At 37.4% G+C, this 13598-nt stretch overlaps 1 protein-coding gene across 3 annotated transcripts in view; it reads right to left on the bottom strand.

Annotated features, from left to right (window-relative positions):
• Positions 1 to 12581, bottom strand: part of LOC107584805 (vacuolar protein sorting-associated protein 16 homolog) — a 14058-nt gene extending 1477 nt beyond the window's left edge. Inside the window, exons 1-20 of one of the 3 annotated variants that reach the window (XM_016271569.1) lie at positions 12418 to 12576; positions 12282 to 12342; positions 9884 to 9972; positions 9701 to 9792; positions 8726 to 8854; positions 8462 to 8606; positions 8213 to 8328; positions 6268 to 6390; positions 5989 to 6044; positions 5172 to 5356; positions 4679 to 4755; positions 4214 to 4345; positions 3966 to 4129; positions 3700 to 3808; positions 2802 to 2936; positions 2601 to 2709; positions 2254 to 2351; positions 1591 to 1695; positions 1261 to 1338; positions 983 to 1152 (exon numbers count right to left, since the gene is read on the bottom strand). In XM_016271569.1, coding sequence (XP_016127055.1) covers positions 983 to 1152; positions 1261 to 1338; positions 1591 to 1695; positions 2254 to 2351; positions 2601 to 2709; positions 2802 to 2936; positions 3700 to 3808; positions 3966 to 4129; positions 4214 to 4345; positions 4679 to 4755; positions 5172 to 5356; positions 5989 to 6044; positions 6268 to 6390; positions 8213 to 8328; positions 8462 to 8606; positions 8726 to 8854; positions 9701 to 9792; positions 9884 to 9972; positions 12282 to 12331 — 2162 coding nt within the window. In that variant the 5' untranslated portion in view covers positions 12332 to 12342; positions 12418 to 12576. Of the gene's footprint in view, positions 1 to 51; positions 875 to 982; positions 1153 to 1260; positions 1339 to 1590; positions 1696 to 2253; positions 2352 to 2600; positions 2710 to 2801; positions 2937 to 3699; positions 3809 to 3965; positions 4130 to 4213; positions 4346 to 4678; positions 4756 to 5171; positions 5357 to 5988; positions 6045 to 6267; positions 6391 to 8212; positions 8329 to 8461; positions 8607 to 8725; positions 8855 to 9700; positions 9793 to 9883; positions 9973 to 12281 lie in introns of those variants that run through there. The other 2 variants (XM_016271570.1, XM_016271568.1) reach the window with 2 other exon arrangements.
• Between the last annotated feature and the right edge of the window lie 1017 nt (positions 12582 to 13598).

The raw sequence follows: 13598 nt of genomic DNA on the forward strand, positions 1-13598 counted from the left end.
GGGGGATGGGTCAGTAAAATGACTCAGAAAGTTGGCAGCATCATTATATTATTTTCACACAGAGATTGATAGGTCTATTAGTAAAATCTGTTGACTTTAGCAATCTTTGTTGCCATTATACATTTTAGATTTTGGGTGTTAACACACTTTCCTTTTGGTATCTTAATTTTTAAGGCTCTATATGGTTCCATTCCAGCAATATTGGAATCTCAATATGGCTCCAGGAGTAAATTGTTGAATTGTACACATTTTCAGTGGTCAAAAACCACTTTTTGAATCACTTTGCATTCAGCTGATTCTTTTTTTCTTTTAAAGAGGAAGGTGTGACGTTGAAACTAAAATAATGTATCTTGTTTCCCTATATCAAAATAATTGCGTAGAACATACCTGTCTGAGTGCCATAAATATTCTTTTTCCAAAGTTTGAGTGCCTCTAACTCAGGAAGTATTAATATATTATTGATGCTGCCATCTTTCTAAAGTCATTTTACCCCCCTGTAATCTGCACCTACAGTGGGCATGTGAATTTCAGAACTGGACCATGGAGCAATGAAAGAAGTTTGCCTGGTCTGATGAATCACATTTTCTTTAAGATCAGTTGGACGGCCACGTGCGCACGTGTCTTTTACCTGGGGAAGAGATGGCAGCAGGATGTACTATGGGAAGAAGGCCTTGAGTCCTGCATTCATGTGGACATTACTTGGATACTTACCACCTACTTAAAGATTGTTGCAGATCACATACAACCCTTCAAGGCAATGGTGTTCCTTGATGGCAGTGGCCTCTTTCAGCAGGATAAAGCACTTTGCCACACTCTGGTTTATTAGCTCAGAGTCACCACTGAAGCTCAGAGAATGTTCTGGTGATTCTCGACACTGCCAGTGGGACATGGATTAAATGTTGCTCAAGGTATATTCTTTCATTAAAACCAAATAAAGAGAAAGTATAAATCATGTGGGTAAAACTATAAATAGAAGGCACACCTCTTGTCGGGCACTCTGAAGTCTTTGTAAAGTTGCTCGACGTGTTTGTGCAGCCCCACAGACAGCAGCGTGGTCATAGTGTCATGAAGAGAGAATCCCACGAGCTGCTCACCCTTCTCTTCCTCTAGCTTCCTCTGAAACCGCAGCAGACGCATTTCATCTTCTGTTGTCTGAGAGAGGCGAAAAAACAAGAATTCCTTTAGATCATTCACAGATGTGCAGTGAACTCTGACCCAGGCTGCTAATCTGCCTGTAACAGAAGAGTCTGAGGTCTTCACCTTGGCAGAAAATTCTTTCTTGGCTTTGTAGTACTCGTCCACAGCACTTTGTAAATGAGCAATCCGAGCTTCCAGTCTCTGTAATTGCACACACATGCACTTTACATTTATTTTCTAAGTAGATGCATTCTTACCAAGGCAACTAGCAAAATCATGTTACTAAAAATAACAGAAGTGTACTAAGAAATTAAGGTGGAAGGCAAAGCCTTCAAACCCCAGCCATTGGTGGAAATGAAGCCACCATAATTTGTTGAACCTTTATAGCACTTCTGTCATTCAAATCATGGAAGTGAGAAGAAAAATGAGGAAGAAAGAACTGTAAACACCAACCTGCTCTTTATAGCTGGCCTTTACATAGAAATTGCCAAGTTCTTCATGATCATCATCTTGATTGAAAAGATCTTTTAGTGTATCCTGCTCCTGATGCTTACAGAACTACACACACAAAATAAACAATGTGAACAGGTTTCATTTTTATTTGAACGTTTTAGTAGATTTGTTATGTGTATGTCTTTTAAAAAGATTTATATTTAGCGCTAATTTATTTTTTATTTCATTTTTAGTTTTAGTAAATTTTAGAACTTCAACTTATTTTTTTCAATAAGTTTCGAAGGCTGCATTTCTAATTTTCATTTAAGTTATTTATATTTTATTTTATTTCAGCTTTATTTTAATTATTAAAAGGACTTTCAGTACTTTTAGTTTTACTATATTTAATGATAACAACACTGAGGCTATGGAGCTGACGTGAATTGCTTTGGCGAACAACTGTCCTAACTAGGCAGCAGTATTTTTTCTGTAAATACAGCAACAAAAGCATAGCCAGTCAGAACAGATTTGATGTACAGATATGAGCAGAGGGGTTTGGACCAATGAGATTTCATTGTGGCCATTTGTCACATGTTCTTATCATAAATAATGCCTGTGGTTCTCAGGTCTGCAGCAGCAGGGTGTGTGTGTTTTCGGGAAGCATGTGTGTGCAGATGTGTGTACCTGTTTGTAGAGGCTCAGAGCCACAGGTTGGTTCCTCAACATCATGAAGAAGTCTCCTCTGTTCAGCTCATTCTTCAGGTACATGACCACCGTGTACACTAGCATACAAGAAGGCACGCAGGTAAACCATCTCCAGTGATTCGGGATACTATTAAGTGTTTCTTGAGCACCAAATCAGCATATTAGAATGATTTCTGAAGGATCATGAGACACTGAAGACTGGAGTAATGAAGCTGAAAATTCAGCTTTGCATCACAGGAATAAATTACAGTAGTGTATCTACATAAAATGATGGCTTGGCAGGCTGCTCATGAGGTTTTGAAACCTGTATGTGAATGTGTGTGTACCGAGGTCTGTGTCTCCACTCTCAATGGCTTTACTTAAAGCCAGAGGGCTTTTCTTCATTTTTAACAGCAGTGGGACCTGCTCACCAGAGCGAGGCTCAAACTCCAACAACTGAAAGAGAGAGACCAACACAAACTGACTGACAACCCATAATATCAGCGGCCCCTAGTTTTTATTAGAACATAGTCTGTGTGTGTGTGTACCTTAATGGCGAGCTCTGTGCGTCCACTCTCATATGCTTTAGTGGCGATTTCAGAATAGGAGATTCCAGCAGCGTCAGCAAGCTTCACACTAACAGCTTTTGCTATGACTTCATCCGATTCTTCTTTCTGCTGGACCTACAAAAGCACGCACAAAGGAAAATCTTTTATCGGGGTTCACTGATAGGCACTTCACTCATAAGCTTTGTTATGCTACATCCGAACCTCTCAGACTGAACGAGACAATCATAAATCTTCACTAGGTTTAGCAAATGCAATGAAACACATTTGCACTTGCCAGTGTGCTCTGATTCTGTAAACAACATCAGTAAACCCTTGATGTCTGTGGTTTCATAAATCTAATAATGAATGGAAAAATTCAACTTTTAAAATAAATGGGGACTTCAAAAAGGGACACCAAAACACCATAAAAGTACTATAAAAGTCAGAAGTTCAAAACTTTGGGGTCGGTAATATTTTTTGAAGTTTTTGAAAGAAGCTTACCAAGGCGGGATTATACAGTAAAAACAGTAATCTAGTGAAATATTATTAAAATGTAAATTTTTTTTTTTCTATTTTACTATGTTTTAAAATGTAATTTATTTCTGCCATGGCAAAGTGGAATTTTGAATACAGTGTTCAAAAGAACAATATTCATCCAAAATAGAAATCTTTTGAAAGTGTAAAAGTCTTATCTGTCAATTTTGATAAATTTAATGCAACTTTGTTGAATAAAAGTTGTAAAAACAATACAAAATACTGGAATATAACTATATATTTTATAGTTAATTTTTATAAATGTAAACATCACAACAGGTTTTTAAAATGTTTTACAACATTCATATTTTTAAACGTTTTAACCTTACAAGTGTAGTAAATAAGTACACACACACACACACACCTTGTAGCAGGCCCAGTGTTTGAGTACTCGGCTCACTCCCTGATATTCTGGAGTCTTTAAATAGCAGCAAACCTCAATAGCCAGTGGATAGAGTTTACGATACACCAGTCTGAAACAGAGAAAGTGCCATAGATTAAGATGAACAATCTGCTTTGTCACATTCAGTATAAAATTTAAACATTTCAAAGGAAGTGATCAAAAAACTATTTTCTGCAATGCATACAGACAAATGCTGTGCACAAAATTATACCCTCTTATGGTCGCACCTGTCGATGAGCACTTGTATGGTCATCTGTTTGAACTGAGTGAGGGAAAGTGGAATGCCGACGGTATAGTCTCGGACTGCATTCAACACCCGCAGGTCTCTACACATGCTGACAAACTGCTCTGGAGGAAAATTACTCAAAAAGCACTTCCCAAATGAGGCTGCCTGCAGAGAGAAAGAATATACTGTATAAACCCTTCTGTAAATGAAATGTCTCTCTTCCTGCAACATTCAGCCTGTGTGGCTCACCCTCAAGAGTGTTTTCTGTGTCTCAGGTTCATGTTCATGTCCGGCGGCCTCCACACACTGCCTCACAGCCTCGCTCAGTAGACTCTGCTCTTTAATTTCTCTCAGATACTCATCTGCCTTCTGACTCTCTTTCTGCAAATATTTTCACACACAAAAGCAATTAGACATAATAAACCTGTCATAATTAGCACTTAAGGGCATAGTTCACCCAAAAATGAGAAAAACATACTATGGAAGTCAAGGCAACTGTTTGGTTACCCACATACTTCAAAATATCTTCTTTTGTGTACAACAGAAGAAAGCACCTCATACAGTATAAGCATACATTCAAACATATAGTAAAGTATGCAATTTTCAACGATAGCTGTAATTGTAGATATGTGGTCAATTTTATGTATTACATTTCAAGTTTTAATACATGTCAAGTTTTAATAATGTGTATCCGACACAGTAAATGTGTCTTACCTCATATTCTTTATGTGCCTCTAGCAGTAGTGCTCCAGGAGCCATTGAGGCAATTTTAAAGATCTCCTCGCATGCACCTGCAGAGCATCATGGGAAAATCAAATCACTTGTGGGCTTGAGGGATGTAGAAACTGGCAGCATTCTATATACATTACCATTCAAATGTTCGGGGTCAGTAAGATTTGGTTTTTGCTGAATCCTTTTATTCAGCAAGGATGCATTCAATCAAAAGTAACAGTAAAGACCTTTATAATGCTACAAAAAGATTTTCATTTCAAATAAATGCTGTTCATTTGAGCTTTCTATGAATCCTGAAAAAGTGCATCACAGTTTTCGCAAAAATATTCACCAGCACAACTGCTTTCAACATTGATAGTAATAAGAAATGTGTGGTATTGCCATCACAGAAATAAATGACATTTTAATACTGTCCAAAACATAAAGAAATCGAATGGACCCCACACTTTTGAACGGTAGTGTAGAATTTTCTAACCTGGGACCTCTTGCAGCAGCTCATGGTGTGTTCCACTGATGATCCGGACCCCGTCCAGTTCTGGCACCAGAATTGAGTCATCGTCCAGATGGTACTGAATTGTTTCTTTACACTCTCCCACCACTAGGAGGAGCCCATCCCACATTACCACAGCCGATGGCTGCTGACTCTTGGGCCTGCGACACCTGCAAGAAAATAATAATAATACAAACTTATCCTTAAAACTAAATGTCAGTGAAAATACAGCATACATCAAATATACATAAATCATGCTAACTGTAAAATGGTGTCATACCAGGCCATCTGTTTCGGGGGAGCTTTGATTTTGGTGTCCACCTCACTGAGTTTCTCCTGCACCAGAAAACATTCACCTGATGCTGCATTGTTGTGCAAAAGTATTAAGGTTGTAATTAAGGCTTAAGACAGAGCAATTAATGAACTAATTAACTAATCAGAGAGAATAATGAACTGATGGAGAAACAATCGCTTAGACCACTTACAGCAAGTTTCTACAATTTTAACCAGAATAAACAGGTTAATCAAATACAAAGTGATATTGCTGGTTTTCACTTACCTTTAGGTTCGACGTGCCCATCCACACAAGACCAGAGTCAGTGAGGAGTGCCAGATACTTATAACTGAATGAGACACACATGTGAACTATACTGGATGCTTGTGGAGAGAGGCCTGGGGGAGTCTGACACACACACACACACACACACACACACACACACACACCCTTAAAACTAAATGTCAGTGAAAATACAGCATACATCAAATATACATAAATCATGCTAACTGTAAAATGGTGTCATACCAGGCCATCTGTTTCGGGGGAGCTTTGATTTTGGTGTCCACCTCACTGAGTTTCTCCTGCACCAGAAAACATTCACCTGATGCTGCTTTGTTGTGCAAAAGTATTAAGGTTGTAATTAAGGCTTAAGACAGAGCAATTAATGAACTAGTTAACTAATCAGAGAGAATAATGAACTGATGGAGAAACAATTGCTTAGACCACTTACAGCAAGTTTCTACAATTGTAACCAGAATAAACAGGTTAATCAAATACAAAGTGATATTGCTGGTTTTCACTTACCTTTAGGTTTGACGTGCCCATCCACACATGGCCAGAGTCAGTGAGGAGCGCCAGATACTTATAACTGAATGAGACACACATGTGAACTATACTGGACGCTTGTGGAGAGAGGCCTGGGGGAGTCTGATACACACACACACACACACACACACACACACACACACAGGTTTGTTTTTGTGAACACCAACCCTACACCTAAACCTACCACTTACAGGAAACTTTCTGCATTTTTAGATTTTCAAAAAAACTCATTCTGAAAGATTTATAAGCCTTTTGAAATATGGGGACACTCAAAATGTCCTCCTAAATCACCTTCTCGTTGTAATACCTATGCCATAACCATGTCATTATATAAATTTGTGTCCTCATTAATCACAAAAATGTGCGCGCACACACAGGTTTGTTTTTGTGAAAAGTGGGGACATCCCATAGGCGTAATGGTTTTTCTACTGTACAGACCGTATATTCTATTGCCCTACACCAACCCTACACCTAAACCTACCACTTACAGGAAACTTTCTGCATTTTTAGATTTTCAAAAAAACTCATTCTGAAAGATTTATAAGCCTTTTGAAATATGGGGACACTCAAAATGTCCTCCTAAATCACCTTCTCGTTGTAATACCTATGCCATAACCATGTCATTATATAAATTTGTGTCCTCATAAATCACAAAAACGTGCACACACACACGCACGCACGCACGCACACACACACACACACACACACACACACACACACACACACACACACACACAATCATTATTTAGCAGGTGCTTTCTTATCCACATTGTCTGTTTATACACTTTTTTGATTGCTAGGTCTGTCATCATCGTGAGTTTCAAATACACATGATTTGAAAAGACTGGTAACTTTTATGAGGTAATAAAACACTGAAAATATCTGAATATCTGTGTAGTTTGAGTCTGTGTGAGTGGTCTTTACCACAGGTGTGCAAGCTGTATTGTCTAAGACGAACAGATGAGATCCATTGGCCACCAGCACTTTACTTTGCCTGTCCTGAGTCAGGACTGCCCAGCATGAGGGCGCCCCCTGTAGATCTGAATTTAAAAAAAATTACCATTTAGGGTTAGAAACATCAAACCTTAATAAATGCATCTCACTTACAGTTTATCTTTCAGAATACTGTGGAATTATGTATTCTTATAACACCACAAAGAATGCATATTTTACCTGGAACCTCAGGTAACCGCCTCAATTTTATGTCATCAATGTTTGTGGCCAAAGTGAATCGCAAGGCACCTGTCAATATGGCAACACCTGTCCCATACGGCGAATGGAATATCTTGGTCTCCAGCACCTGACTTTGAGAAACTTCCTGTGAAAGAATCAATGCTATGTTTTAGCTATAAATCAATACTGATTTAAAGAAGCAATGCTTTGAACGTAGGCTATAGAATCACAGACGCATCCTTTTAAAACCATGTGCATTCTCACATTGCCCATGCTGAAGTGTCTCTTGAAGCCACCCAAGAGATCGTAGACAAGCACAGTGCCATCCTCCTGAACACACAGTAGGTCATCAGACACCGTCCAACCCAGTTGCTTCACCACTCCACTCTTCCACTGAAGCAGACAAAGAGAGAGGTCACTATACAGCATTTTTGTTCACAAAAGTATTCCAAAAGAACAGCATTATTTAATAACTAATAATCAATTCTAGAGCTGCACGATTTTGAGACAAAATCGAATTGTTAACGCACACACACACACACACACACACACAATCATTATTTAGCAGGTGCTTTCTTATCCACATTGTCTGTTTATACACTTTTTTGATTGCTAGGTCTGTCATCATCATGAGTTTCAAATACACATTATTTGGATTTGGGGCAAAAAGACTGGTAACTTTTATGAGGTAATAAAACACTGAAAATATCTGAATATCTGTGTAGTTTGAGTCTCTGTGAGTGGTCTTTACCACAGGTGTGCAAGCTGTATTGTCTAAGACGAACAGATGAGATCCATTGGCCACCAGCACTTTACTTTGCCTGTCCTGAGTCAGGACTGCCCAGCATGAGGGCGCCCCCTGTAGATCTGAATTTAAAAAAAATTACCATTTAGGGTTAGAAACATCAAACCTTAATAAATGCATCTCACTTACAGTTTATCTTTCAGAATACTGTGGAATTATGTATTCTTATAACACCACAAAGAATGCATATTTTACCTGGAACCTCAGGTAACCGCCTCAATTTTATGTCATCAATGTTTGTGGCCAAAGTGAATCGCAAGGCACCTGTCAATATGGCAACACCTGTCCCATACGGCGAATGGAATATCTTGGTCTCCAGCACCTGACTTTGAGAAACTTCCTGTGAAAGAATCAATGCTATGTTTTAGCTATAAATCAATACTGATTTAAAGAAGCAATGCTTTGAACGTAGGCTATAGAATCACAGACGCATCCTTTTAAAACCATGTGCATTCTCACATTGCCCATGCTGAAGTGTCTCTTGAAGCCACCCAAGAGATCGTAGACAAGCACAGTGCCATCCTCCTGAACACACAGTAGGTCATCAGACACCGTCCAACCCAGTTGCTTCACCACTCCACTCTTCCACTGAAGCAGACAAAGAGAGAGGTCACTATACAGCATTTTTGTTCACAAAAGTATTCCAAAAGAACAGCATTATTTAATAACTAATAATCAATTCTAGAGCTGCACGATTTTGAGACAAAATCGAATTGTTATAAAAATGGCAATTTATGATGTTATTAAAAAAAATCCAGGTTTGTTGTACTTTGTTGTATAGGTTTGTTTTGCCAAAGTGTGCATGTTTATTTATCTATCGATACAACAACAACAAAAAAGATAATACTAATAATAATAACTATTTATTAAAATTGTAAATGTTAAAATTTAAACATAAAAATTGCTAAGCAAAAACAAAATAAGAAATATTACTATTGTAACCTCACTGTAAAATAAAAAGAAATCGTAAAACATAATTTTATTTCACAGTACAAGTGTAAAATGACAATGCCAATTTTTATGTCTTTCTTAATATATACATCTTTTTTTTGTTAAATCATCTAACTTTTATTCTGACAAAAAAAATGCATGAAGCTTACAGAGCGTCTCTTCTGTTCATAAGCGCTTCTCTACAAGTATGGGAGGATGGTTGGAGCATTTTGCCTTTCCAAATGTATGTTATAAGCAACTGAAACTCTATACAACAGATGCATAGATGAGTTAATGTGGAGCAGCATTTACTGCAAACCAAGCTACTCTAAGACACCGCAAATGCTGCCGGATTATGAGCAACTAACATATAAGAACACAGTGCCACGCATATTCATTCAATTAATTGGCCTTTGTGATTTGATAATCACACTAAGCCATATCGCAATTTCAAATTTATTTTGATTAATCGGGCAGCCGTGCTGTGCAGCTGTGTGTTCTTACTGGAAAGCTGGCCAGAGGCAGTCCTGAGGAAGAGAAGATCTCTAACTGAGGTCTGGCACTGGGAGAGCGTCGGTTATGTGCCTTTAGGAGAGCTGATAGAGAAAGAAGTATCATCGTCTTTGAACTCCACAAAACTGTACTCTGATACAATCTTACGCAACAACGTTATGAAACAAAACTCACCGATGGGACCCCCATATGGAGCTGCAGCAACCAGACAATCTCTCAGACCATCTTTCAGATTCCAGCCCATCTCATACAATTCGATCTTTCTGTTTCAGGAACAAAGAACGGGGATTAGAAAGTTGGTACAAGCATAATAATTCCTGGTATGACTGCTCTGCTGTACAGCATACTGTAAAAGCCAGGTTAATTCCTTAATACCCTAGATAAGCATAACCTATGCTTTTCTCACTGGACCCAGCAATTCTGTTTTGTACTCCATAGGGGACATTTGTTTTTAGCGAATTTCTCAGATCTTACATGCCACAGTTTTAAGTCTAAATGTACTTTAAAATGGACATCTTGCTGTTTTTAAGGATATGTTTAGGGTATGGCAATGTGGCAACATTCTTGGTTTTTTAAATTGGCTGACATAACATGACAAAAACATTTAAAAAGTGGAGCAGCAGGTATATTGTTTTGTAATTATCAAATAATGTGATTATATTTTCACGTTGCTCCTTATAAAGAAATGTTTCTGGAAAACGTCAAGACAATTTTCTTCCTAATATCCTTGAATGGAAACATCAGGACTTCCACCAATAAACCGGGTAGTGTACAATATTTCATTTCCTATGAAACAAGTTAATACTTTCATTATCAAAATAAATGTATTGTAATATAAACTTACCCAAAACCAGTTGTTATAAAAAAATGTTATATAAAGAACTTTTTTTTCAAACTGTTATGTTCACATAAATTGTGTAATAAATTAGTAAGTAAATAAGCTCCTATATAAACAAATAATTATGTAAGATCTTTCATAAAACATGTTTGAGCTGTGGTTCATGTATGTTGAAAAAAAATTACAGCTGTGACACTGCAAATTCATACTTGTGTACATACATAATGAAAACATATTCAAACCTGTAACTGAAAATGTTTTTAAAAACGTTTATTATACAGTGGTGTGAAAAAGTGTTGGCCCCCTTCCTGATTTCTTATTTTTTAAGTGTTTGTCACACTTTAATGTTTCAGATCATCAAACAAATGTAAATATTAGTCAAAGATAACACAAGTAAACACAGCATGCAGTTTTTAAATGAAGGTTTTTATTATTAAGGGAAAACAAAATCCAAAACTACATGGCCCTGTGTGAAGAAGTGTTTGACCCCCTGTTAAAACTGTGGTTTATCACACACAAGTTCAATTTCTCTAGCCACACCCAGGCCTGATTAATTACGTCTGGCGTAAAAGTAACACTGCATTTCAGAAAAGTAACATCATACCAACAGTAAAATATGGTGGTGGTAGTGTGATGGTCTGGGGCTGTTTTGCTGCTTCAGGACCTGGAAGACTTGCTGTGATAAATGGAACCATGAATTCTGCTGTTTACCAAAAAATCCTAAAGTTGAATGTCCGGCCATCTGTTCGTGATCTCAAGCTGAAGCGAACTTGGGTTCTGCAGCAGGACAATGATCCAAAACACACCAGCAAGTCCACCTCTGAATGGCTGAAGAAAAACAAAATGAAGACTTTGGAGTGGCCTAGTCAAAGTCCTGACCTGAATCCTATTGAGATGCTGTGGCATGACCTTAAAAAGGCGGTTCATGCTCGAAAACCCTCCAATGTGGCTGAATTACAACAATTCTGCATAGATGAGTGGACCAAAATTCCTCCACAGCGCTGTAACAGACTCATTGCAAGTTATCGCAAACGCTTGATTGCAGTTGTTGCTGCTAAGGGTAGCCCAACCAGTTATTAGGTTTAGGGGGCAAACACTTTTTCACACAGGGCCATGTAGTTTTGGATTTCGTTTTCGCTTAATAATAAAAACCTTCATTTAAAAACTGCATGTTGTGTTCACTTGTGTTATCTTTGACTAATATTTAAATTTGTTTGATGATCTGAAACATTAAAGTGTGACAAACACGCAAAAACATAAGAAATCAGGAAGGGGGACGACACTTTTTCACACCACTGTATATGTGTGCAGATAGTGCATATTTTTTTTTCTGCAGTGGTTTGGCTTCATTTTCTTGTATTGATGTATATGTGATTATAGTTTATGTAAAGCAAACTAAGGCATTTGTGGAGACTAGTTGTAAGAAAAATGATTGTACTAATAGATTTACAGTATTGTGAACTTTTCTAGTATACCATAGTTAATTCAGTCAGAGTTACAATTAAATCCACTCTACTTCTATAAGGGAGAGAAACAGTTGTGCTGCTTGTTAACTGACTCGCTGCTTCTCATGACAGCTGTCACGTGACACCAGAGGCTACTCAAAACAAACATCCCGTTTCAAAGCTACACTTTCTCTGTACCTAAACGAGTGCGGTTGTGCAGGATGATGATTTCATACGCTCATATTCTGCACATTTAATAACAGAATGATTAAGCTGTTCTGTTATTTACCTGTAAAAAGCATCGCCCAGAGGGTTCCAGTTCGCTGTGACAAACGCCATGTCCTCCTCTCCTGATGAAACGATGGGAAGTGTTTACGTTTTTGACAACTGTCCCAATTAGCGCTGCATTATTTTATGATTAATACTTTTTATTGTGCTGTTTATTTCATTCTTCCTCGCCCATCTCTTCCTATAATCTTCTTCTGACTTTATGATGGTGTTGAGCGGAGACCAGCGCCTGTGTTTGGCGCCTCCTAGTGTTTTGGCAGTGGTACAACAACAATACTACAAAACGTCAAAGACACCTCGATGCTGTTTCTAATTGTTCAAGCACGATAATACATTTTGTAAATGTTGTATTTTCAATTAAGTTACTATGTGCAGTTATTTATTTGCACGTTATCATCCATTTTGCTGCTGAAGCATGTGGCATATCCTCCTGAGACCCAGCTATGGAGTTTTTGCCTCTGTAGTGGACATTATATTTGAGTGAATTTCTCTGAGACCTCACAAGTCACAGTTTTAAGTCTGGATGTCCTGTACAGAGCACATTCAGGGCTTTCCAGAGATACTAAATGATTGGATGTTTCACCATGACCTCTCCTGGGTCTTTAAAAACGGCTGACATTAATTTAGTGATAAAATTGCACATCCTTATGGAAATATGATAATATTTTGTAATTATAATTTAAATCTGATTACTTTTCAAATTGTTTGTCATAAATCAACATCTCAGGAAAATGTTATGGGGTTTCAAATCAAAATATGACTTCCTTTTATGAAACAGGACATACTTTCATACATGTCCACTGTAGAGGACACCAGGACTAAAAGCATGTTTATTATACATTTTGGGAGACAAAAGAACTGAATAGGAAAACAAATGATATATCAATATTCTTATGAAATATTAGATATTATTATGAAAATCTGGACAATTACTATTCCCATTATTACACTTCTTTTTCCAACATGCTGTCCCAACAGCACTTTAATATGCAAATTAGATAACATTGTGCTTAATGGGAAAACCAGTTTATGGAATTTTTACACACATATTGCATAAAGCAAAATGGTATATCACATCATTTTGTTATATGTTTTATAACACAGTTGAGAACCATCCTTAAACAAAGTTAGTAATAAAAAAATCCTGAAACCTAAAAATTGATTGGAGTCATATCCCTATTCCTATGCCTATTCATGTCTTTCGTGTTTTTAGAAAAACGGAGTCCTGGTGTCCTCTACAGAGGACATAGCATAACTTATGAATAAAATATAATTTTTCAAAAATTGTATTTGACCATTTTTTTCTTATGCAATGTCA

The sequence above is a fragment of the Sinocyclocheilus grahami genome, unplaced genomic scaffold (genome assembly GCF_001515645.1).
Source record: "Sinocyclocheilus grahami isolate Dianchi unplaced genomic scaffold, SAMN03320097.WGS_v1.1 scaffold63.1, whole genome shotgun sequence".
In the NCBI taxonomy this organism is placed as follows: Eukaryota; Metazoa; Chordata; class Actinopteri; order Cypriniformes; family Cyprinidae; genus Sinocyclocheilus; species Sinocyclocheilus grahami.